The 25,257-nt window shown below is 43.2% G+C and overlaps 2 protein-coding genes across 7 annotated transcripts in view; one reads left to right on the forward strand and one right to left on the reverse strand.

Annotated features, from left to right (window-relative positions):
- The window catches only part of DNAI1 (dynein axonemal intermediate chain 1), a gene marked incomplete at both ends in the record, with an annotated part of 135,691 nt that extends 130,947 nt beyond the window's left edge, over positions 1 to 4,744 (reverse strand). The window contains one exon of the mRNA XM_079548150.1: positions 4,712 to 4,744. Within this exon, the coding sequence (XP_079404276.1) occupies positions 4,712 to 4,744 (33 nt within the window). The remainder of the gene's footprint in view (positions 1 to 4,711) is intronic.
- A 416-nt stretch (positions 4,745 to 5,160) lies between these two features.
- Positions 5,161 to 25,257, forward strand: part of FAM219A (family with sequence similarity 219 member A) — a gene marked incomplete at both ends in the record, with an annotated part of 88,049 nt that continues 67,952 nt past the window's right edge. For 4 of the 6 annotated variants that reach the window (XM_079548872.1, XM_079548873.1, XM_079548875.1 and 1 more), the window contains one exon: positions 5,161 to 5,220. In XM_079548872.1, coding sequence (XP_079404998.1) covers positions 5,161 to 5,220 — 60 coding nt within the window. The remainder of the gene's footprint in view (positions 5,221 to 25,257) is intronic. The other 2 variants (XM_079548874.1, XM_079548877.1) reach the window with 1 other exon arrangement.

Raw genomic sequence — 25,257 nt, forward strand, 5'->3', positions numbered from 1 at the left:
AAAATAAACAATATCAGGTGGCTGGAGACTGAACCAAAGGCTGAAGTCACTAGGATGAACAGACAAAAGAATGAAATAAAGCACGAAACGGATGTCAGAAGAGAGAGAAAATAAAAGACAGGCACAGAAGAAGGACAGGCAACCACCACCTAAAAGGGAAAAGAAGAAAAAGGATTACAAAGCACTTGAAGAGCACAGGGCCATGAAAAAGAAGGAGGGACTGGAAGTGACACATGACAAAGGAAAGAAACAGGTAATGTTCAGGTAACTACCTCAGCTTTGAGAACAATCTCAGGGAGAAAAATTTCAAAGGGAAAGCAGTCAGCAAAAAAATCCTGGGAGGCATAGCAGAACAAAGAAATACATAGAAAATAGATCAGAGGAATGAAAAGCACAGGGACAGGTGAAAAGACCATAGTGCTTAGAGGAGAATTTGCAATGAAAGAGACAAGAATGGAAAGACAGGAAATTATGCTCAGTAGAAAAAACATCGTCTCATAGGCAAGTAGCTGGCTTGTTTCGTGCCTCACTATGAACATTAGCAGAGAGTAGGCGTGTGTCTGAGATAGAAGTGCATTTATTTTCAAAACAGATTTTCTTGGCAAGAATTGAGATCTAGACCTTGACTCACCAGTTGATTTTATAGTAGCCACCAGGCCACAGTAAATACAAATCAGGCCCTGACAGTGCAGCGAGTGGTGCAGAGGCACAGCCATCCCTGCCATGACTCTCACTGCCCCTGTGACATGGGCTCGCTTTTAAATCGGTGGAAATGAGACAGAAGATTCTGGACTGCAAAGCCAAGTCGTGATCCACACAATTCCTCCAAGGCAAGAAAATTCTTGTAGATGAAAGTACGTGAAACAGCAGTCATATTTAACAAGCACAAGGCAAACGTAGGCAAGGAAATACAGGGCAGGTTAAAATTATTTTCTCTTCACTTATGGTAATGAAAGTTATGTGAGAAGCCAAAAATCCAGACTTTAAACAGTTCATGATGTTTCAAGCACATTAAAATGAACCAAACGCCTTTTCAGAACATTAATTAAGCTTTTCAAATAACATGTGAATGAAAATCTAGACATTTAAAAATCCTTGAGATAAAGGTTACTGAAAATGATTGAAAATGCTTATATAGAAATTCTAAAGCTAAGAGAAACTGGAATTCAGTGCAAAATATTTAACCCCAAGTTCAGTTTATATCCTTATTATTATCTTGCATAAACATCTTTATTATCAAGGACTGAATGCAGTCTTTGGTTCTGAATTCCAGTACTTTGTGAACTTTTTAAAGCCTTTGTAACTCAACAACTGTACTTCTTAGTAGAAGCATTACAAAAGTTACAGTGATCCTCTCTCTTGCTTTTTTCAGCCCCAAAGCCCAGAAGCCCTATAACCAGACGTGCAGAAAAAAAAGAAATGGCTCCAAAGACATCAAGCCTATAAAGAACCACTTAGGTAATGGTTCTTAGTCCTCAGCTGCAGGAGCTGGCAGGTCCAATCTAGCTCTGCTACCTTTAGCTGACTCAAGCTGCATGAATTGGATAGGTCTATGCAAACTATATACAGTCATTGTGTAGACAAACTGTAGTACAGATCAGTCGCTCTTGGCTAAACAGAAGTTACTTGGCCATAAAGAGGACTACATGAGGAAAGACAAGCAATGGTTTCTGCTCCTTTGTTGTTGCATGTACCCTGAAAGAGATGCTGCCCTCAGCACTCAGATCACTGAAGCTTGTCTGGGGATTCCAGATACCATCTCACAGCTTTGAATACTTTCATCTGTCCCTCTTTCACCTTCACCTTTCCTTGTCAGTTTCAGTTTGCTAGCAGACACTCTGGATTGAGGAAGCAGGCTGCTTGTTCTGGGTCACTTCAGGATTACCTATGCTAATCCCTTTTTTACCCCTTAGAGATCAAATAATGTTGGGATTGATCAAAATCTATTAAGAAAAAGGTTTTACCTGCCAAATTGCCTCCTGATTTTAAGTCAAATACCTTGATACTACAGCAGTACATGAGATACAGGAGTGAAGGTACCTGAGCCCTTCCTCCCGCAAGGTGGAGTATGTGGGCAGCCTGCCATGCCAATGCAAAGCCTGAAGCATGCAGTAAGATCAATGGATGTACATTCACCCATACTGCTGACCCCGGAGCAGGGTTAGGTCCTTATCAGTTCAGAGACAATCTAATTTCATTGCCTGAACTGAGAGACCAAAGAGTAAAACAAAAAGAAACTGACAAAAGCTATGTACAATATGCTTTTTTTTTTTTTTTTTTTTTAAATTTTTAAAAACAGATTTCAACATGCTAGTTCTGTCTTTGAAAGGATCTCAGTGTGGGAACATCTCATGTGCACTAAAACCTGACCTACAAGGGAACTCCATGCTATTACAGCTCTGACGTGGCATGACATAATACCTCCTGGAAATCTGCTGCGATCTCACAGAACATAACATTGCGGTTGCACAGTGTGGGGTGCACAATCATAGCATGGCTGAGGTTGAAGGGGACCTTAAAGATCATCGAGTTCCAACTCCTATTTGTAGGCACTAAGTCAGGTTGCCCAGGGTGCCATCCATGCCAGCTCTGAATGCCTCCAAAGGATGGGGCACCCACAGCTTTTCTGGGCAACCTGTTTCAGTGCCTCACCTTTACCTCTGAGTAAAGAATTTTCTCCTAACATCTAACCTAAGTTTCCTCTCTTTTAGTTTAAATTAATTCCTCCTTGTTCTAGCACTATTAGAATGTGTAAAAATTCAGTCTCCCTCCTGCTTACAAGAATCACAGAATTGTAAGGGTTGGAAGGGACCTCCAGAGATCATCAAGTCCAACCCCCCTGCCAAAGCAGGTTCCCTACAGCAGGTCGCACAGGTAGGCATCCAGGCAGGTCTGGAACATCTCCAGAGAAGGAGACTCCACCAGCTCCCTGGGCAGCCTGTTCCAGTGCTCCGTCACCTCACCGTAAAGAAGTTCTTGCACACATTTGTGTGGAACTTCCTATGCTGCAGCTTATGTCCATCTCCCCTTGTCCTGTCTCCACATACCACTGAAAAGAGACTGGCCTCACTGGCCTTGGCAAAGGATCGTTTGGTGAAGTGTATAAAGGGGTCGACAACCGCACCAAGGAGGTGGTTGCTATCAAGATTATTGATCTGGAGCAGGCTGAGAATGAAATTGAGGACATTCAGCAAGAGATTACAGTGCTCAGCCAGTGTGACAGTCCCTACATCACCCAGTATTATGGCTCCTACTTGAAGGGCACCAAGCTGTGGGCAATCATGGAGTACTTGGGAGGAGGTTCAGCCTTGGATTTGCTAAAGTCAGGGCCCTTGGAAGAGACTTACATAAGCTTTCTTCAAGCTGGAAGACCATAGTGAGGTCTTCCCAGAGCCTTCTCCTCTCCTGTTTAGACAAGGGCAGCTCTCTCAATCTTTCTTCATAGGACAGGTGCTCCAGCCCTCAGATCATCTTCATGGCCTCCCTCTGGATCCACTCCAACAGCTCTGCATTCTTGCTGTACTGGTGGCCCCAGATCTAGATGCAGTACTCCAGATGGGGCCTCATGAGAGCAGAGTAGAGGGGAGCAATCACCTCCCTCTCCCTGCTGGCTACTCCTTTTTTGATGCAATTCAGGATATTGTTGGCCTTCCGGCCCACAAGCACACGCTGCTGGCTCATGTCCAGCTTTTCATTCATTTGGGCCCTCAAGTCTTTCTCCACAGGGCTGCTCACAATGTGTTCTTCTTCCAGTCTGTATTCATATCTGAGATTGTGCCAACCCAAGTGCAACTCATTGCACTTGGCCTTGTTGAATCCCTTTAGGTACTCATGGGTCCACTTTTTGGCCCTGCTCAGGACCCTCTGGATGGTGGTCTTTTCTTTTGTTTTGTCAACTGCACCACTCAGCTTGGTGCCATCAACAAACTTGCTGAGTACACTCAATCCCATGGCCATTAGCAAAGATGCTGAAGAGCACCAACCACAAGATGAACCCCAGGGGGACACCACTCGTTCCACCTGGACATTGAGCCAATGGCCTCTTGCTGTGACCATCCAACCAATCCTTTATCCACTAAATAGCCACCCTTCAAATCTCTCCAGTTTGGAGATAAGAAGGTGGCGGGGGACCACATCAAAGGCTTTGCACAAGTCCAGGTAGACCACATCAGTTGCCTTTGTCCACTGATGCCATCACCTCGTCACTGAAAGCCACCAGACAGGCCAGCCATGACCTTCCCTTAGGGATGCTGCGATGGCTGTCTCAGATCACCTCCTTGAATGAAGAGATTGGCAATACACAGAAATACCAGTGAAAGTGCAGGTGTCAGAGAGATGATGAAGGGCCCATCCTCTAAGAGAGACCTGGGCCTGTAGAAGAGAAGGCTGAGGGGATCTGTTCATAAGTATCTAAAGTGTGAGTGTCCAGAGGACGGGGCTGGGCTCGTTTTGGTGGTGCCCAGTGACAGGACAGGGACAACGGGCACACACAGGAAGTTCCCTAGGAACAGTGAGGGTGACATGGCACAGGAATGGGCTGCCCTGGCTGTGGAGTCTCCATCTCTGGAGACAGTCAAACCCACCTGCGTGCTTTCTACCGCACCCCAGTGTAGGGAGCCTGCGGTAGCGGTCAGCAGTGATGTCACCGCTGCGCCATCCCACGCGAGGCCTCGCCGCCGCGCTACGAGTCCCCCCGTGGACAGGCCCTTACCTGCCGCTGCCTGTCGCCCGCCTTGGCCGGCATAGCTCTGCGCACGGCTACGCCTCACGACCACCACGCGCCTCTAACCGCCGCCGGCTGACCGGAAGTTGATAGCGGCAGCCATGGCAACGCGCCGGAAGCGGCCGCGGGACCGTTTCCAACCTTTCCCCGCTCCTGGAGACGCGGAGCGGTTACGTTCCGGAGGGCGGGGCCGGGCCCGGATGCTCTCGTCCCGGGGCCACGCCTCTTCAAATATGCAAAGACGAGGGCGGGGCGTCGGAGCCGGACCCGGAAGCGGTGCGGCTGAGTCACCGCGGCAGCGAGTGGCGGCGGCGATGAGGCAGCAGCCGCGCAGGGCGGCGGCGGCGGCAGTATCGGCAGCGGCAGCATCCTGAGGAGCCGAGCAGCCCGGCAGCGCGAGGAGCCCCGCGACCTTCCCGCCCGCCCCCGCCGCCACCATGATGGAGGAGATAGACCGGTTCCAGGTGCCCGCCGTGCGCGCCGAGATGCAGCCGCTGGTGAGGGGCGGGCGGGGCCGCGCCGTGCCCGGGAGCCTCCGCCGCTTCGCCTCAATGCGAGGGGGTGGGAAACGGCAGCGGAGGGGAGGGGGGGGGGGGGGGCAGTGCCGGGGGGGCCGTTATGTAACGGCCGTACCTCAGCGGCCGGCCGGGCGGGTGCTGCTGTGTCACGGCGGGGGGTGAGGGAACGGCGGGGAGGAGCGCTCCGTCGGGAGAGCTGCGCTCGCGTAAAGTTGTGCATCTCAAAATAAAGCCTGTGCGGGTGTGAGTTGGTTTTATTTTTATTTTATTTTTCCTCACGCCGAGGGATGTCTTTGTGCTGGGTGGTTTTTGGGTTTTTTTTTTTTTTTTTGTTTTCTTTTTTTGTTGGTTTTTTTTTTTCTCTTTCATTCCGGGATGTTTTGCGCTTTGATTGTGCTCAGGCTGTGAGCGAGCGGCGGAGACATTGGCACAATGGGTGCCTGCGCCTCGGGGAAACGCCGCTCCGCGCCTGGAGGGCTTGCTGTGCTGTGTGCTGTCCTGTGCTTTCCACCCACACCCCCACGCACCGCCGGGATGCTGATTCCGTTTGGCACCTGGATGAGCCAATTCCATCCTTGTGGTGCGGGATGGGATGTTTGGAGAGCAGAAAGAGCCTTCACGAGATACGTGTGCAGATCCTCCTGATAGCAGGTGGGGGTGGGTCACTAGCAGGTCGGAATTAGCGTTTAGGATGCTTTCTGAGGCTGCTGGAACATCGGAGTGCTGGCAGCTTGGTGTTGGTGTATCTTGGTCTCTTGTTGCAGCTAAGCACCGAGAACAAAGCAAGTGCCTTGTGAACAGAAGGACCCTTCCTGTGAAGGTCTACAAACTTCTGACTGCTAAGAAAAATGCATTCCTTGTAGTGGGACTTGACACGTTTTGAATGTATTTTTAGTTTTGTTTCTTTTTGTGCTTATTGTTTGGTTCTTTAGCTGTAGCTTTCATGGTGGGGAAGAAAACTGTGCAAAGTGGGCTTGCTGCATGCCCTACTTTGTCCAGCAGAAGCAGAAGATACGGCAAGGCTGCTCCTTATTATTCCTGTTGCTGTGACAGTGAGAAGCTTTGGTAAATCTGCTGGCAGGCCAAAACAAAAACAAACAAACAAACAAACAAAAAAAACACCAACAACCTACAAGCAGAGAAACAAACAAATGAGAAAAACACCTCTTAAACATTTTCTAAAACATTTGCAGTTTTCTACATCCAGCAAAAACAGGAGAAGGTAGGATGGCATATCATGCATCAGTGATGGTAAGTTTAACTACATTTCCTTCCCTTCTTCGGCAATCAACAATTTGGAAAATGCCACAAAGAGATTTTACATATTTTTAGAAATTACTCTAAAGCCACATTCAAACAGGTTTTCTTCCTGTTCTTCAGAATATCAATTGACTTCTAAATAATGGTGCTTATAGTGAAAACTGATGTATGTGATGGTCAGCTGCAGTGAGTGGGTGCTGTGAAATTCTTCCATGTGCCTGGAAATGCTGGCAATAGCCTCAGACATGTGACATACAAAGCATTTTCTGCTTCATAGCTCCTGGTGGTACCTTGCAAGCAAGGATTGTTTCTTGTGAGAAACAGGAAGTTCGGAATTTGGCTGTAGTTTGCTATAGTAGTTTGCTTGGGCAACTGAGCTCTGCCCATGCTGCTGCTTCATTGTATGGTGGTTACTTCTTATGCCATTCCTCTTTATGCTTTAAAGTACAAAGTAACCTCTGCATCTCAGTCCAATTTAAAGGATGAAGATGTCTGACGGTATTTTCTGCATCTAAAGGGTAGTAGAGCTAGTTTTCCAGATCTGACCTGAAAGCCAGGTTTCTTCAGAATTAGGAAATATATACAGCGGGTAAATGCTTAGGGAAAACTGTGTTTGAATATAGTCTGAAGCCTTTCTAAGCCCATGGAATGTCCAAACCTTCCCCTGATACGTTATTGATCGGGGTGACAGTGTTGATAAATTTGGTGAAAACATTTCCACGTTTTTTACTGTTTGGTTCTTTAGCTTCTAGCATTTTCACTGGGGAAGAAACCCATCTATTCAAGCTGATGTGCACTTATCGCATACCCTACTTGTTGAGTGTATCTTTGTCAAGCAAAGGCACAGTGTCCTTCCTGGGAGATGCTCAGAAGTCTTCTGGGCAGCTGTCTTTAGGGGTCTCTGCTCAAGGTGAGGCTTGGGCCAGGTGGCCTCCAGAGGTCCTGGAGTCTCAACCTCAGTCTCTGCAGTTCCCTTGACCTTCCTTCAGTTGCAGTGATGTGAAGCTATGAAGCAGTCATTCCCTTCCCCCTTTTCAGTTTGTCTGAATAAGCATTGCTGAGTCACACAAATTGTCTTGATTCTGCTTCAGTCCTACAAATGTTTTATGGGAAGTGCTGTACTCTAATGCCAACCTGAGGAAAAGTGCAGTGCAGGTCTTAATGAGGCAGAGTTGTTGCAGATAGATGGGCAGGACGGCTGACAGACCCTGACTAAATGTTGCTAGTTCATAGGATCAGGTCATGCCCAGTGTTTCACATCTTTGCAAGACAGATTACTCTGCGTATTTTGATTTTGTCGTACTACGTTCCATGAGAATAGGATGGTCCTGATTCCAGATTCCTGTCTTGGAGGCTGGTGGCTCTTGGCTTCCACCTCCAAAACAGTTGTGTCTTCAAATTAATAGAAATTAATATACCTGGGGTCTTGTTTACTTCTGACACTTCAGTCTGATCTATCATCATGATGTAAGCTCAACTGTGGAAACTCTGTTCCAATTATTTTCTCTTTCACAGAATCACCAAGGTTGCAAAAGACCTCCAAGGTGATCCACTCCAGCCATCCATCTACCACCAATATTTTTCCACTAAACCATGTCCCTTAATACAACGTCTAAACATTTCTTGAATACAGATCTGATCTCTGTCTGGTCACAGTCCTTCTGTGCTCACAAAGAAGAGCTCCCCAGTAGCTGCTGGGTAGCAAGTTATTTTCAGATAAGAACAGTTTCCAGCATGGCTGAGATGTGTAATGTGGTGAGGCCTCAAACTCAGTATTTCTGCAGCACTCACACAGTGAGGATGATGTGGAGGAAGAGCGTTAAAGAGCTCTGAAATAGGAATGAGGAAGCCTGGAATTATTTGTAGGCCTACCTTACATGCTTTCCTTGTGATTTTATAAGCGCTTTGTGTGCTGTAGGCTAAACTCTTGCAAAATGCTTATTCTTCTTGTTAAAATGAAACGTACTGAGCAAAATGCAGTGGGATTACATGTTGGATTCTGCTATGTGGAGACCTTCCCAAACTGGCTGGTGTATGATAGCAAACTGATGGTACTGGATTGGACATCACTCTTGCAGTTGCTGTTCTTAGCATGAAAACACAAGAAGAGTAAAAGTGCAAAAGGGCATCACTCTGACTTTTCCTTAAAGTAAGCACCTGCCAAAGCACAGCAGCTTCAGAAGAGATTTTCTGCCAACTGCTGAGACTTTGGCTTCATTTGTGAAAATGGTACCTGAAAGACAATATTTTGATTTCCCAGTTCTCTTGAAATCTCCCAGTTCACTTGGAAAATGGAACCTCTCTTCAGACAAATTGGGCTAATGGTTCTTATATGTTGTTCTGAACTGTTATGGCCTGGTTGGTTTCCTGGGCTGGCAGCTTGAGTTCTGATTACTGGCATAACCAAAGGATTTTTATTAACCACATCCTGCAGCAACACTGTTGGCTTTCCAACCAAAATGCCAAATCTGTGCTGATCCTGGAAGTGTAATATTTTCAGGACATTTAAAGATAGAGAAATTGTGTTTCTACATTGTATTTTTTTCCCCCGGAAAATCCAAACCAAAAGCAGGAAAAAAAAAAAAAAAAAAAAAATTAGACAATTATTAATTTTTCAAGAATGAGCTATAATTTTAGCCGACAGATATTCAGTGTTTCATGTCCTTATTAAATGTGTTCTTAGTTTTTGGTAATATTGACTATCTCCTGCCAGGGAAGTTATGCTGTGTATTAAGGTCCTTTTTTTTTTTTTTTTTTTTTTTTTTCCAGCTGGAAATAGAAAAGCAAGAGTTACTAATAAGCAAAATGAAAGGTTATACCTGTAGGGCTTAGAAATAGTATGTTAATGTAACATTAGGTCTCCAGTGCAGCTAGACAAGAAACTCATCTTTCTAGAAGGAAAAGCCTTCTAAAATGAAAATGTCATTCCTATGTATATTCACTGTAACGTAGCCAGGGGCTTACACAGCTATATGTTTTGTAAATGCCTGCAGTACGTGATGCTTATAATGGCCCATTACTATGAGTCCTGAAATAGAAATATTCCAGAGGAGCTGCTTTTAGTTACGCAACCTGTTTTGATGTGCTGCAGTGTCATTTATAGCAGTAGTTTTAAAAACAATCTCCCTGAGTACTTTTGTTCCGTTGTGGTTGTTCCCACGTATTGTATCAGGCCTTTAGTGCGTAGGTATAGGACCAATTTCGTTCTTCCCCCAAGCCAAGGTAAAACTGGAGCAGTCATTCTAGCGCCGGCTCTCAGGCGGCTGCTATGAGGGTGACCTGTTGGGGTGCAGGAGCTCTGACTTTCTGGGCTTCTTCTTTTCCATTGCTTTGCACAAACTTTCAAATGCAGTTGTTCTGTCAGTCAGGTTGGGAGATCCTTTTCTGAGTGAAGTGTTAAAAGAGAGGTGCTTTGAACTTAACTGAGAATTAAACTTGCACAATCTCTTGGGATTTTTCCATACCTCCCAGGAGCTCATTATCTGTAGCTTGATATTAATATCTACTGTGACACCATCTTTTGGTGCAGAAATTGCTGTATATTCTCTCAGCCAGTAGTAATGTCAGGTCAGTAAGGAATCAGTCGAGATGAGCACAATTCCAGGGCAAGAGAGGAAATGCCTTTACTTCTGCAGCTTTCATCCAAAGAAAGCTCTCAGCTCACCCACGGGGCTGTAGAGCACGTGTGTCCTTGCTGGATCCGTGTCGTCCTTGCTGTCAAACTGAAGACTGAACTTGAGAAGAAGACATGAGGGGACCTCATCAGTGCCTTTGCTGTGGGTAGGAGGTGAAGTGGGGAGCTGGCTGAAGGCACAGCTGGGAGTCAGTCAGTCACAGTGGTGTGCCTGTTTTCTTCCAGACATTTTAAGACCTTGGCTGGAGGAATTGTCTTTCTGCTTCTATGCAGATCAATTTCCTGTCACTTTCCACAGTCACTCTGTCAAAATGTGTCTACGCTTTCCCCTCGTGTTGCACACACCATGCATCTTCTGTGAAGCTTTGCATCATTTTGGTTATAAGGTCCCAGCAGAATTATTCTGTACCTGTCACTGAAATTGACGTCTTAGTAGATGCAGCCACTCGCAACTAGTAAATCAATCAGTTCTGGCTCTAACCCTGTGTAGACTTCCTGACCATTATTCTTTCTGAGATTTAAATTGTAATCTTATTTGGTGAATGGTGCCCCTTTTTGAGCATACAGTAAAAAGCAACCATTTTCTTCTCAGCTTTGACCCTGGAGACAGTGAGCTGCAGTAAATGAAATTGTAGCTGGAAATTTTCTTCAGTTTTGAAGAGAAGAAACTTCTGGGGAATCTGCTTGGCTTTGGGAAATATCCACCATCAATTCACAGGATTGCAAATCTCATTGCTTCTTTGGGAAGAAATGCTCTCTTAAGTACATTTGGCATATTCTGGTATGTCTTCATTGCTTTGACTAAATGAGTGGCAAAGACCTCTTAGTTGTGGACTAAGATAAGTTTGTCATTTTCAGTAGTAAAGCTGAGGGTCAGAAGCACTGGAGAAGACCACTGACACTCTTAAAGACACATTAGAGAAATGCAGTTTCTTCACCCTACTGTGCAAGACCTTATTTGCTGTCCCAAAGGGAAAATGGAGAGCATTTTTTCTTATGTCTTAAAGCTGTTCAGTAGTACTGGCTAGCTGTCTAGTGAAGATGTATCTTCTGCCTGCAAGCAGATTATTTTGCTAGAGCATTTTAAAGTTCTTCCCTGAGCTTAGTAAGTTCCACTGCGTATCTGCATCTTTATTGCAGAGGTTGTCAAGCTATCTGTCTGGAGTTGGTGGACAAAACACCTAACAAAGCTGTAAGGTAGGTCAAGTCCTCAGACAATAGCTGCCACGTAACTGGTGTTGAAAACAGCACTATGTGCCTGCTGGACCACAGCCTTTAGATTTGGTGTGCTGCAGGGAAGAACATTGTTCTAGACTTTGTCATCATTTATCTGGAAATCACCTTGCTTGCACACCTCTCTGAGGTTCTTACAGAAAAGGATGTTTTATCTTTTCTGTCTTGCTTTTGTTTTTTGGTGTTCAGACCATGAGACAGGAATCCTTTCTGCATGAGCATGATACATTGTCTTGTCTCATGCTTGTCTGACACTGTTTCTCTTGGTATCTTTTCAGTATCCTTCTTGATAAGATTCATTAATACAAGTAGCTGACCTTTTGGGTCTGTAGTGTTCAGTCTAATAAATCCTACAGACAGTCTCTTTTCCTAAGAATCCAGCACAGCAGTGGTGTTCTAATGGCCGTCATTTCTCTCTGTCTTATGCATTTTACTGATTACATGGGAATGTAGGTTGGTGATTTAGTATACTTGTATTCTAATAAATTAATGATTTACTATGTCTTGTCTGAGGTTTTGTTTGGCTGCAGCCCTCAGTGTAAGCAAATCTCTGTCTTGGTGTCAAAGACAAGACCCTTCTGTGTTTTGAGCCAAGCTAGTTCCAGGAACACAGCTTCTTGGAGCATCTCAGAGCGTGCAGGTTTGATTTCTGTTAAAGGAGGAGATTAGGGGATTCAGATCCACTCCTGTGTAGTCTACAATCTCTCCTGAATTGCTAGGTGAGTTCTTGACAGATATGGTTATCGCTGTCTTGCTCTGATATGGTGTGAGATGATCTTGGAGGTCTTAAAACAAACAAAAAGCTCTACAAGAGTTACTCAAGTCCAGCAAACCCAGTCTGCTGCTTGAAGTGCTACTGATATTGATAGACTACTGAACAATGCACAGGAACCTAATGATGATGTTCAGTTATTCAGAGAATGTTCACTTTCTTTATGGGTAGGGCAGTTCTGTAAGCCAAGTCCTAATGTTTGTGGCTGTGGTTAGAAACCTCTAAATGTTGTCAGTCGTCTGTTTTCAGGATAAAGGCTTTCAGTTGCACTGGTTGATACAGTAGAGAAATCTACCACTTAAGTATTCACGGGGTGAAATATTCTCAACAACTTGATTCCAGGGTTTAAGTTTTAATCTGAAACTTGTCTTGTGGCTAGTTGTTGCAAGAAGCTTGAGCTGAGGTAAAAAACAACTTTCAAAATTGTTCCTGAAGTCTACAGAAGCTGGACATCCAAGGAACTGTCTGAACAGACTGACCTGAGAAACAGAAGAGCGGTCTGCATTGCACAGAATGCTTTAATTGAAAAAAAAAAAAAAAAAAAAAAAAAAAAAAAAAAAAAAAAAGTAGAAATGTTCCTTCATTGCTTGCAGAGCTTTTGCCTTGCCGGATCATGTGACTGATGCTTCTAAAAACAATGCACTCTTGTGTGAGAAAACATGATTTTCTTGTCATCCACATGCATGTGATGCAAATAGAAGAAACACTGTCTTTAATGGCTGAAGTATTTTCTCCAGCTGAGCACCACAAACACAGGGCTTCTGCAGATGTCACTGTTGGCTGGGGCAGAGAGAGGGGCCCATGGTGATCACACTGGTGGAGTGCAGGTTCACCCCTAGTGAAATGGCTTGTTTGTAATAGGGGTCTTGGGTGTGGAGCAACGCATAGTGTTCCTGTGACAATATCTTGAGACAAACTGTGCAATAGGGGAATTGGGTGTACTCTAATCTTGAGATCTTGTGATTTAAGCTGAGATTAACAAAAGTCTATCAAGAGTGGAAGTGAAGAAGTTTTTATATGGCTGCACGAGTGACAAATGTGTAACAAATATTTAACAGGATCCAACTGGTACAGAAGCAGCAGGAAAAGCTTATTTTAAGTTTAGGATTCCTGACCTCTAGACAGTCTTGAGCAGAATTGTGAAATAACACAGGGAAAGATTTAACCTTTGCTCCTTCTCCCCACCAACCTCTTTCAGGCTGGTAGTCTGTCTAGATCTCTGGAGTCTTCCTTCCTCTTTATATAAGGAAATAACTTCGAATAGCCATCCCAACAATTGCTGCTAGAATGGCATCTTTGCAGCTTTAAAGATGGAAGTCACCGATCCTGTGTGAAAAAACTGCACTTCACATAGGGTTGCTTATACCTGATAAACCTTGGAGATACTGCTAGCTAATGTGATCCACTTTCCGTAAATCTGTTTGTCAGAAGTAGAGTTTAGATATAGTTTTTGTTACTACCCTAAAATTGAGGGGATTGTATACGACATGGGAAGTACAACGCTTCCTGAAAATACGTTATGACATTTGCACTAACATTTATCTGCCAGAAATTGCTACTCTGGGTTGTTGATGCAGAGCCTGAGGGTATCATCTAGTATTCTTTAAAGCACTAATGATTTCTCTGTTGCTCCAGTGGGGTAAAAAGATACACTACTCCTTTTTGACTATTCCAGCAGAGCCTAACTATTCAGTGGATATGCTTTAGCCAACGTGCCACGAAAGTTTCTTCATGATAGGAGAATATCTTGTAGCTCCTGAAAAAAAATAGGGCAAAGTCATTGTGAAAACAACTGAGATGATCCATGCTGTGCATGTAAGAATTATTATAAAGAGATTATCTGGTTATGGGAGAATGCTTCATTTGGATTATTTCACCACATGTAATTTATAATCCATGCTTTCACAAAAAAAAGTTTCCTTGTGCTGCAGTGGCATGTGTTAGATGAGCTATTACTAGCAGTAAGTTTCTGTATTTGCAACATTGAATTTTTTTAAGATTAAGCTCTGAATTTGAGGAAAAAGTTGTTCAGGTAGGAATCGAGCCAGCAAAAAAAAAAAAAGTGTGTCCCAGTAGGTTTACTGGTAGAACACTTAAGGAATCTGCAGATGCTTTTGTTTTGATTTGCAGAGGTGTGAAGCTTGCTGTTTGTTTTGTGGCTGTAGGCTGTACTTGGTTTGACAGTGTAGTATGTATGTGTACATATATGTCACATATGTGTTTATGTACTTAAACACTGCTCAGTAACTAGGACTCTGCTAGTTGATCAGTCTAGGTGTAAGAATGAGGGTGTATGTGCTGGTGTTGCCGAGAGACCAGGTCTGTTTTCAACTCTGCTCTGTAAACTAGGAGTCCGTGATAGATGTAGATTTGAACAGTACCAAAGATTTCCCTTCTTTGTCCACAAAATTAATACTTAGGGCAGTATTTAGTACAACGTTCCTGTACGGCGGGGCTGACTGTAGGAGCTAGTGGCTAATACCACAGCAAAAGCATGCCTGGAGAGACTCAAAATGCTTATGCTGACGTGAGAGATATGAGTCTGATGGTGATTTACTTACTTCACTTACATTTCTGTGGCTCTGTGATTCTGTATGAGAAAAAAGTATTGTCTTTTTTTTTTTTTTTTTTGGTAGGCCATGGCGGTTCGACAATGGCTGTGATGCTAAGTGATGATGGATGATTTTGATGGACAGGGAAACCCATGTTAAGCCTTCTTTTTTTTTTTTTGCAGGAAGAACCTGCTGGGAGACTCTGCATAAATTAGAAACTCATTAACATCACAGGGAATTACTAGCAGTCCACAGCAATAGTGATAAGGTCTTCATACCTGACACATGGGAGGGCTGGAAGTCATGGGCAAGACAGGCCCAATACATAACACTCCATGCATGGCCTTGTGAAGTGCGTTAGACCTTCGCTAAGATTTTATTTCTTTGTTATTGCAAACTTGTTATTTGGTTTAGCAAGCTGGAGGTGGTTGCTCTTCTTATCCAAAATTGTACTTCTTTGTCTTTTCCCAATTTTCCAGGTAAGTTTTACTGACCCTGAGATGATATCTCACGTGCCAAGACTGCTGTCTGAGCTAGTTTTGTTCTAGGTCAACTGGTGCAAGCAGCGAGCACGCATAGCGCTCTAAATCAGACCAAACTGATGAGTTTTCATGTTTGAAGAAAGGTGTGTCATCCAGATCCTCTGTTCATTTGTCCCCATCTGGAAGAAAGGATTGTGCTGTGGTCACTTTGAGTGCTGGAACATGGCAAGGTGCACTGCTTCCTCTGGCAGAGCAAGAGGCACCTCACGGTTATAGCTAATATAGTGTAAAAAGCACCTGTGATTCAGATTCAGATTAGACCTGCTCTCTGTGTGCTGACAGTTCAAGTTAGAGACTTTTCTTGAAGGTTAGAGCAGCCAGATGGATGTCTTCTGAAGCCGCAAAAGATACTTTTGTGTTACAAAAATTTCACATGTGACTAGGAATGTGAAATCTTGGAGGAATTTTTGCTGCTGTGTTTTAACCACTTATTGAAGGTTCTGACTGAATTTGTCCTGATTTTACCTGCTAGTGTTTACAGGTGTCTTGGTAATTCATCTACAGTTGTATAGAAAAAGGCTAATAAACCACTAGGGTTTATTAAAAATTGTTTTACTGCTTGCTGAAGTGTAGTAAGTGGTTCTGTAAATCTGGCCTTCCTTCAATTCTAGCAGAGCACCTGGAAAACTACCAACCATGTCCAGGGGATGTTTCAACCTAATTAATGTCTTCTGGCTTGGGTTGCTGCTCTGAACCTTGCCTGGGTTTTTATCAAGAAGGAACAAAACCTTTGTTTAGAGCAGAGAGGTGTGCTGAGCAATGAGTGTACATCAGAAACTCTAAATGGAAAGAAAGGTGTCAATCTGGATGTAAGGACTGGTCACTGAGATCTTATCGTGAATGACACAGAGAATGATAGCTTCGTCAGCTGTTACCCTGTGGTGTGCCTTTAGCACAACAAGTCTTGATATTACTTTACTCTGCAGGTGGTGGGCAATATTCAGAGCACCTGAAAGGCAGCCTTGTTTCCATTTGCGCAAAGGTAGTGGGCTCTCAATAGAGCCAGTGTGTCCTCTACCATATAGAAGACCTACACCAATCTCTATACATCTCAAATTCAAAAGAACAAAACCTAGACAGTTGAAGTGGCTGCAGGTTTGAGGAGGTCATACCTCTGTGTCATGTGTTGGGAAGCAGTTTGTTACTGAGATGTGTGCCTTTCTTCTACTTCTTGTGACTTGTGCTCTGGAAAGCTTAAAGTGAGTATCAAGGGAGACCATCAGGTTGACTGATGCCTCAGGGACAGAGCAGCTGTTGGAAAAATCCCCTAATACATCAAGGAGGACCCTACAAGCATACAAGTACAGTGAGTATGGGCAGGGGAATACTGTGAGTGTAGGTGGGGTGCTGAAGGGATGTGCGAGGATATGTGGATCGGTAGTATGTTAAATACAAGTGTTCAGGTCCTGTTTTCAGCCTTGAAAATGGGCTTTGAAAAGTGATGCACCGTCAGGATTGTACTGATGCACCTTTTTCTTCTGGAACACTCTAGTGTAAGTAAATCAATCACTCCAGCTGTCATTTCAGTGTACTTTCTTAAAGGAGCAAAATAGTGTTACCATAGATAGTTATTTCTGATAATGGCAGTTGGAGGCTTTTTGAAAACATGGTCTTGTAGATTTGAGATCTGAGTGGGGAATGCTGATTAAATTCACTGTACTTTCTCCTACAGAAATAGAGCAAAGGAAGTGTCAGTGAAGGTCTGTTCAACAGGAGTTCCATAGAAATGATAGATCAAAGCTGAGTTTCTTATGTTGTGGTTTAACCCTGGTAGGCAGCTCAGCACCACACACATACTTGCTCAATGCCTCCTGGTGGGATGGGACAGAAAACCAGAAAGGTAAAAGCGTGGGTTGAGATAAAAGACAGCTTACTAGGTAAAGCAGAAGATGTGCTTGTGGAAGCGAAATAAAATAAGGAATTAATTTGCTACTTCCCGTAGACAGGCAGGCGTTCAGCCACTCTTAGGAAAGCAGGGCTCCTGATATATAGCACTGCCTTCACATAGTGAAGTAAAGTATGGAACATGCTTTTGCCAGTTTGGATCAGCTATTCTGGCTCTATCCCCTCCCAGCTCCTTGTGCACCCCCAGCCTCCTTGTAGGCAGGGTATTGTGAGAAGCAGCATAGTCCTTTACTCTTGGTGAACATTACTCAACAGCAACCAAAACCTGGACGTGACATCACCGTCTTCATCAAAGATCCAAAACACAGCATCATACAAAGAAAATCAACTCTATCCCAAAATCAGAACAGTTTGGAAACTGAGCAGTGCAGCTCTTTTCAGATTGCTATGATCATGTAAGTGCTGCTGTCTTACTGTCTTGCTTTGTCATAGATGTAGTTTCAGAGATTATGTAGTTGGCAGGCGGAGTCGATATGTAAACAAAATGTTATGTAGTTGGATGCTGGAAACTGCAACGCCCCCAGGAACTCCAATCAAATTTGGTGAATTCTTTGCAGGAAAGATACTGTGAATTAGTGAGGTAATGTTCTGCACATCTCTTTCTAGATACTTGCCATCGCAGGAGAGCTGCTAACAACTGAACAGAGTTACACCTGCTGACAGTCAGGACTGGCTTGCTCTGCTCTTGCACGTTATCATGTGTTGGTGACTGTCCTAACTTTCATCACTTTCTATATAGGCAGACAGCACTGGTCTCTTTTCTGGTGTTGATAAAGTTCTCCCAGTAGCTATTTTGATTGAGTGTTGAATGAAACTTTGTATTTCAGCTTTGCTCTCTCCTGTCCCTGAAGTCAAATTCAGAAATAAGAGGTAAAGGAGAAACCTGTACATTTGGTTTTGTTCCAAGCCTTGGTTGGTAGGTTTCTGGGAAGAACAGCATCCTTCCTTGAAAATTTGCATCGCTACTAGATATGGAAGAAGAGCTGAGATTCCCACAGCAGCCAACAGAGAAAAAATTTACCTTACACAATCTTGTGGGTCATAGAATCCCAGTAACTTCTTGTGAATAGAAGAATGTGCTTGTAATTAGATACTACTTGGGCCACAGCGTCACTCCACTTTTCACTCTGCCTTAGATGATATGTGCTGGCTCTGGTTTTGTGCTGATAATGTGTTGGATGCTGGATGTCTCTCTTCCAATAATACCTGTAGCGGCTGAGATAGGAGAAAAAAAGAGTCAGTGCAGCTATCTAAAAATGACTGCAAGACATCACTGGTAGCAAGAATGTACTTCATAGTACATTGGCTAGAGATATTAGTGCACAGAGTTTGTGCAGCAAGGAAACACATTTAGAAGTATAGTGGCTGGTTTTTAGCAGTGTCCTTGGCACATGGTTAAGTTGTGTTTACGTGACTGTAAACTTAGCTGTCCTGCGTCTCATATGGCATTGCTGCCTGCTTCTGTCACTTGTTCCACAGCAAGTTATGTGGTTGACGTTGGGTGTTACAGTCAGAGATTAAAGTTATGGGCCATACAGGAAATATCTCAGGACAGTGACCAGATCCAGTGTCAGGCCATGTCTCATGCTGCATATTGAGTAACTCTTTTGCTCAAGCTTTAGAAAACAAATCCAGGTTGTTGGGTTAAATGTTGCTATTAAAGCAACTAGCAGGAGTTCTTCCTGATCTCTACAGGAACTGATCTTTGAATTCTGTGTCTTTGTCATAGCTCATAGCTCTATTCTGTGGTCAGAATTCTAATTACTGCAGCACAGCCAAAGGAGCAGCCTTCCCTGCACTGACTACCCCATGCACCTCAAATGCAAAGGGAGGTGGAAAAGACAGTATTCAGAGTGTGTTCTTGAGAAGCTTTTCCACAGCTCTTACAGAATGCACCAATGGCTTAATGTGACTTATTCTGTTTTTAATGTGAACAGATCCTTCTAGAATCCTATTGTTATCTAGAGAACAAGATAGTGGCTCTCAGGATCTGATATTTAGATTGTAGAAATTAAACTGCATTACACAGTCCAGTGAATAGGAGCACGAACTGCCTCGTGGTTTTGTTGCAAGCTTGCCATCTGCCTAATTATCTAAGAGATATATATTGTGGCTCCTTTGCTACCTTCAAGCCTCTGACAAGTTCTAGTAAGCTGGAATACTTCAGTGAGTGCAGTGTACAGTCTTTTATTAACTGCTCCTCTGTTTTGGTGCACCAAAAAATAAAAATTACTGTCCTGAGCCACCCCAAAAGCATATGTACAGTACTTAGGGTGTAGGCAGTGTGTTGTTACCAGCTGTTGCCAGCTGCTAAGAGTCTAATAATATCTGATCAGGCCATTTATTATAAACTCTTTGTCTACTTTGCTACTTGCAGCTGGAAGAACTTTATCTGGCCTTGCTGTAAGAAAATATTCTTTGGCAAAGGTAAAGAAATAGCATCTAAGCTCAATCCACCATGGCTGGAGAGTTCTAAAAACAAAACCATCTTTCTCAAGTCCTATGAACTTCTCTAGTAAGGAATCATAGAAAAGAAGGACAATTGAAGACAGGTAGCAGTAAAAGGTTCTAATTCTGCCCCATGGTATGTAAAAATTGGGTAAGAGCCAAAGATACCTATTGATAAGGCCAAGCAGTAATATTTTCTTCAAAGTGGAAGAGGCATTTGCCCAGACTTCCAGGAAGGAAGCTTAGTGTCTACCTGGGGTCATGTGTCACTGTGTTGTGAAAGCTGTCACCTTGATGTATTAGAAAAGCCCTGCTGTGGCATGCCAAACTTCTGTGGACTCTTCTTTCAAAAAATTATTGCATAGAAAGCTAAGTAGACACATATTTTCCAGGGAAATACTGGAAGACAGTATAAAAACTTAAGGCCTTTTTCTCCAGAAGAACTGATTGTTCGTTATTGTCCATTGTAAATTTACATTTCTCATGCAGTGCTGGATTAAGAACATGATAATTTTTGTGGTGCTATACCACTGTATCTGCAAGTATCTTTGTCTAAATAACCAGATATGAAAGTTAGAAAAATAGCTCTTCAACCAAATAGCAGTACTTAAAAGTCAATTCTGTGCCAGCATGAAACTTTTGATTCAGTCGACTCAGTTAATATTGATTAAAATTGCAGTCACAATTAAGCCAGAGTCTGGTGACGGTGTCCTTGTGTTGCTATAGGGAACCAACTCATTGCAAACCTACTGAATATTAGATTTAAGTTTAATATTTCCATGGTCTTCTTGATAGAAACAAGATTTCTTCCCATAGGTGAGAAGAGCTCTGACAGCCCTGAGAGCACACAGAAGCCATGCTAACAAGATCAAGGATTTTGATTTCTGTTCTTGATTATTTTTTAATGCCTTTCCACTGTGGAACAGGTTTTCTGTTTAAGTTTCTTTTCTTTGCTTCCAGAGTCATAGGGACAAACACGTTAGAAACCATACAATGTTCAGCCTTCTCTTTGTTCAAAAAGCAAAGTTTGAGTTCACGCTTCAGCAGTGTCTTGGATTCTGGCTGGTCTCCCCATGGAGCTGCTGGCCACCTTCCTGAGAAACCAACAAGGAAACTCAGGACAAAACAACACTAAATGAAGAGATTGCATGCGTCAACTTTCATTTGGAGCTCAGCAGCTCATTGCTCTCTCCCTGGCAGTGGGATTTCTCCAGCCAAAACAACTCACAGGAAAATGAATGCTATCCTTGCAGTCATACTTAAACAGTGTAGGGAATGTGATGTGATGGGTCCTAATGGCTCAGATGCATGTTTCATAGGCAATTTCTGATGTGTTCTTGCATCACTGATGTTTGTCCTAATACGCTTTGGTTGTTCTCACTGAAGTGGGATGGCAGTCAACAGCCACTGTGGGCTACACTCAGCCTTTTGGGACATCAGTGTGACATTCATATTCCTTGCTGTCCCTGACCACCCAGTGCTCCTCTTGTTCATACAGACAAGTTGTTAGCAGCCAATGGGACATACAGTTCTGAAACCATTTCACTTTCGCATGGACCATAAGAACGTGATATGTCTGTAAAGTAAATGAAAATATTTCTATAACCATTTTCATATCAGCTTGATGGGTTGGCAGTGTCTTTCAGCTAATTCATATACATGTAACAATGTCTTTCTATACAAGCAGAACATCGTTTTTCTTCTCTAATGGGTTTCTTATGTCTTTCATGAAAGGAACCTATTGATGTCCAGTGTGGAGTCAAATTGGTGGTAGTGATGGTTGTTAAAACCGAGTGAGAAAATTAGTAGGTCTGTGGTACTGTTTCCATTCTCAAGGGCGTCTGAGGGTTTATCTGTGTTATAACCACATCTACTAATCCAGCATAACACAGATTCCTGAATTAATGTTAACTTTAAGCACATCTGTCCAGGCATACCACCCTGGAGCCCAGCAGGATTACAGATCTGTCTCAGAAGCAGCTGAATGAGCCTCCAAGGAGCTTGGTGTGCTTTTCTGATTGCACAGTGAGAATGTACGAGTATCTGGTTTAAAGCTAAGTGTAGTTGTCCTCTGGCTGCACTGCAGTAACTTAGCAGCAAGTACCTCAGTACTCTGAATTTTTTTTTAGCTGCACGAGAAAGATTTGCCTCCAAGCTATGCAAGAGTGCGTGCGGTTCATGCACAGATTGTATTGCCTCTTGGTTGTAAGTCTTTCACTAGCTAACATATTCAAGCTCCTTCCAGCAAGGTTGCTTGCTTGGAGCCTGGAGGGATTTCTATTTATTTATTTATTTATTTGTCTACCTATGCATTTATTTATTTTTTTATTTTTGGATGTTCACTTAGTTGAATTGAGTTTTATGGATCCTAAGAGATGTGTTTTTAGTGTGGAAAGCCAGGCACATATTTTCAGTTTTTTTTTAAAAAAAAAAGAAAAGAAAAAAAGAAAAAGGAAGAAAACTTGATTTATCTTCAGTCATTTGCTGAACTGAACTGTAATTGCATTTTCAAGCAATCTGTATGCCCTGTAGAATATTGTGCAGAGTTTCATGGCTTTCCTGTTTGTGCAAGGCAATGATTACTGCAGACAATCTCTGCTACTCCTGCATCCTAATAGGAGATTGCCACCAAGTTTCAGTGCTGCCCTGTTCTCTTCTGAAAATTGTTGGGAAAATATTCTGGATGGAGGACTTTTGCATCCTGATGCTATTGCAAAAGTGTTTAAGAATGGGGCAAACTGAGCAATTGGCCTGTAGCTCCTGCTCATGAAAGACTTTTACTCAGTAAAGCTATTTCTAAAAAGTTTTGATTTCTGTAGGGAACTGCTGTGCTGTCTTGGCATATTAGGATCTCTAGACAATAGAAAAGCAATGGAGGATGTCTACAAAAGCCATCTGATAAGAGTTTTAAACTATGTCTCCCTTGGTTGTGTCTGTAAAGTAAGTAACTCAACAGATAGGCAAGCAGAGGCTTGGGTGGAGAAGTCTCTAGGTACTTTATGTGCTATATTTAAAGGAATAAATACAAACAATTTTTTTAATAGGTATTTGTCTCAGGAAAATTGTATCAAATATAGTAAATGTGTGAGTTAAAATAGAAAGTTCTGTTAGACTACTGCTGGCTCAGTGTGCTCTGGAGAGGGAAAAGACCGATGTAAAAAATCAGAGCTGATTCATCATAGTATTGCTGTGACTTCTTTTCTTTTTTGTGCTGCTGTACAGTTTTGTCTCTTGAGGGCAAGTAGCCCCAAAGGACTGAATGTGCAGTGTAATTTCCTGAACAATCTCTAAGGCACACAGGACAAGCAAGTCTTCCTTGTTGCTAGCCCTCCCACCCCATGTCATTTCAGATTGCTCTTGAGTCAAATTTAGTTTTTGATACTGTGCCATTGCCACATATGTTGTGTGCAATTGTAAGGGACTGTCGTAGAATCATAAAATGGGCTGATGGGTTGAAAAGGACCACAAAGATCATCTAGTTCATCCCCCTGCTATTTGCGGGGTTGCCAACCACCAGACCAGGCTGCACAGAGTCCCATCCAGCCTGGCCTTGAATGCCTCCAGGCATATCTCACCTAAGCCTCCCCTGTCTCAGTTTAAAACCATTCCCCCTTGTTCTATTGCTATCCACCCTCTAAACAGATGTACCCTTCCCCCCTTTGAGTACTGGAAGGCCACAATGAGGTCTCCCCAGAGCCTTTCCTGTCCTTGGTGTGAGAACCACCGAGCTCTGTGTGCACCTGCAAAGAGGCTGCAGGTGAAAGACCTGAGGAAAGCTGTCGTGCAGCAGAGGTCTGCGTGTGTCAAGGTGTAACTGTTGCCTAGAGGGTGGCAGTGTGCACACGCACACTGGCTGTGGAACCATCTGAAACGTGACACACAAGCTGTCACATCTATGGTAAGCTTTAGCACTACAGAGGAAAAGAGCCTATGGAGAATTTCAAAGCAGCAGCCCACACATTGGCTCCATGCACAGAAGAGGGAGCCATGAGCTTGCCCCGTGTCAGTGGGATGACATTTCTGCCAGAAAGCAGCAATTAAGCGGCAGTAGGGCTGATGTTGAAGTGCCAGAGGCCAGTGTCCTTTAAAAAGACTTCTGAAAGAAGGAACAACACTCAAAATTTTGTCTTTTGAACCTTTGGGAGAGGCAAGCCTGACAACAAAAACTGGTGGGATGGAGAGAAAGTTTCTGGGAAATATTCAGTATAGTACTTTAGTATATGTATTGCACTTTTTTCTGTGGTAAACTGCAGTGGTCCTCTCACCAGCATCTTATTTTCTAAACATCAGCATAAATTTGCCACTCCTTTCATTATTCAGAGGGAAAGAGGTTTCTGCTTTCTGCTAGAGTTGTAGTCTTTTCTTGCTTCAGGAAAGTGCACAGCCAAGGCCAGCCTCTTCACGGCACAGGTACAGCAATCAGTGTGTCAAAGACCAAAAGCACTTGCAGCTCAAAAAGACCTTGCTGTGATTTACGGCAATTTTAAATGACACTTTGAGGAATACTTGTCAATACATTTATGGGGAAATAAGTCACTCAGTTAATCACTCCAACCTTTAATAACTCTAGCTTTGGGACACCTGCTTATTTTGCAGTACACTTTTGTACATCTGCCCGTCAGCAAAACACAGTTTGAAAACAGAGTTTTTATTTTCCTTCAGATACTCAAGGTTGCAAGCTGTTTTTTATCCTGGCTCATAGCCTCATACTCTGCAGTACTTGTTTCTTCTGGTGGATGATAGCAGCATTCTAGTTAGATTTTCATCCTGGTCCTGCACCTATCCGATCAAGACACATTTCTACACTCTGGAAACAAGTGGCAAGGCTTCTTTGGACCTGTACTTATTTTCTGTATGAAAGAGGCACTTAAGCAGAGATAAATTCCCGTACCACGCTTGAAGAAAATTCCGTAGAATATTACTAGAGAAACAGGATGGAGTGGTTAACACATGTGCATTTTTGCTAAGTTTTGCTGCTGTTCTGCTAGCCACAGACAACAAAAGCAGCTACAAAATGTCTGTGGCAAGGATTGAATGGCAGGAGATGAAGAGTTTGGGGTCTTAACCATGCTTAATGAGAAGGGAAGGGAGTGGAGATGTTCAGGAATGTAGGGGAAGGGAAATTACTGAGATATGCAGAAACACTGCTTTCCTGGAGAATTCCGGATTATGATATTAATGCTCGTTTTTGCAGTCTCAACAAAGTGATGCCTGTCAAGTGTTAAAATAATCACATGGAACTTGCCTCCCATTTCACTGACTAAACTAATTGAACTTAATTTTAAATATGCAATCATATCCAACTTTGAAGATTCAGGACAAATATTTCAGAAATAATCTGTGTGAGAGAAACTTGCTGCTGAGTAAATAAAACTTTCAGAAGGATGTGACTTCACAATCAAATAGTGCACTGGAAAAGTCACTGTCTGGAAGCTTGTTACTCCGGTTTAATGTACAAATGCTAGTTTCCTTGGTAATCGACTCTTCAGAGGCATGGGGAGGATTTTCAGGTAATTAAGCTGAAGTGGTTGGATAATTTCCCCATTGAGAAATCAGCTGGGAGTTGGAAAATGTGAATAAAGCTATTTCTCTTCAAACCGTGCAGGAAGTCTGAGGCAGAGATCAGTTCTGAAATTTTGTTGGGCAGAAACTTTATCAAATTTGCAACAC

Source organism: Tetrao urogallus (genome assembly GCF_951394365.1).
Source record: "Tetrao urogallus genome assembly, chromosome: Z".
Lineage (NCBI taxonomy): Eukaryota > Metazoa > Chordata > Aves > Galliformes > Phasianidae > Tetrao > Tetrao urogallus.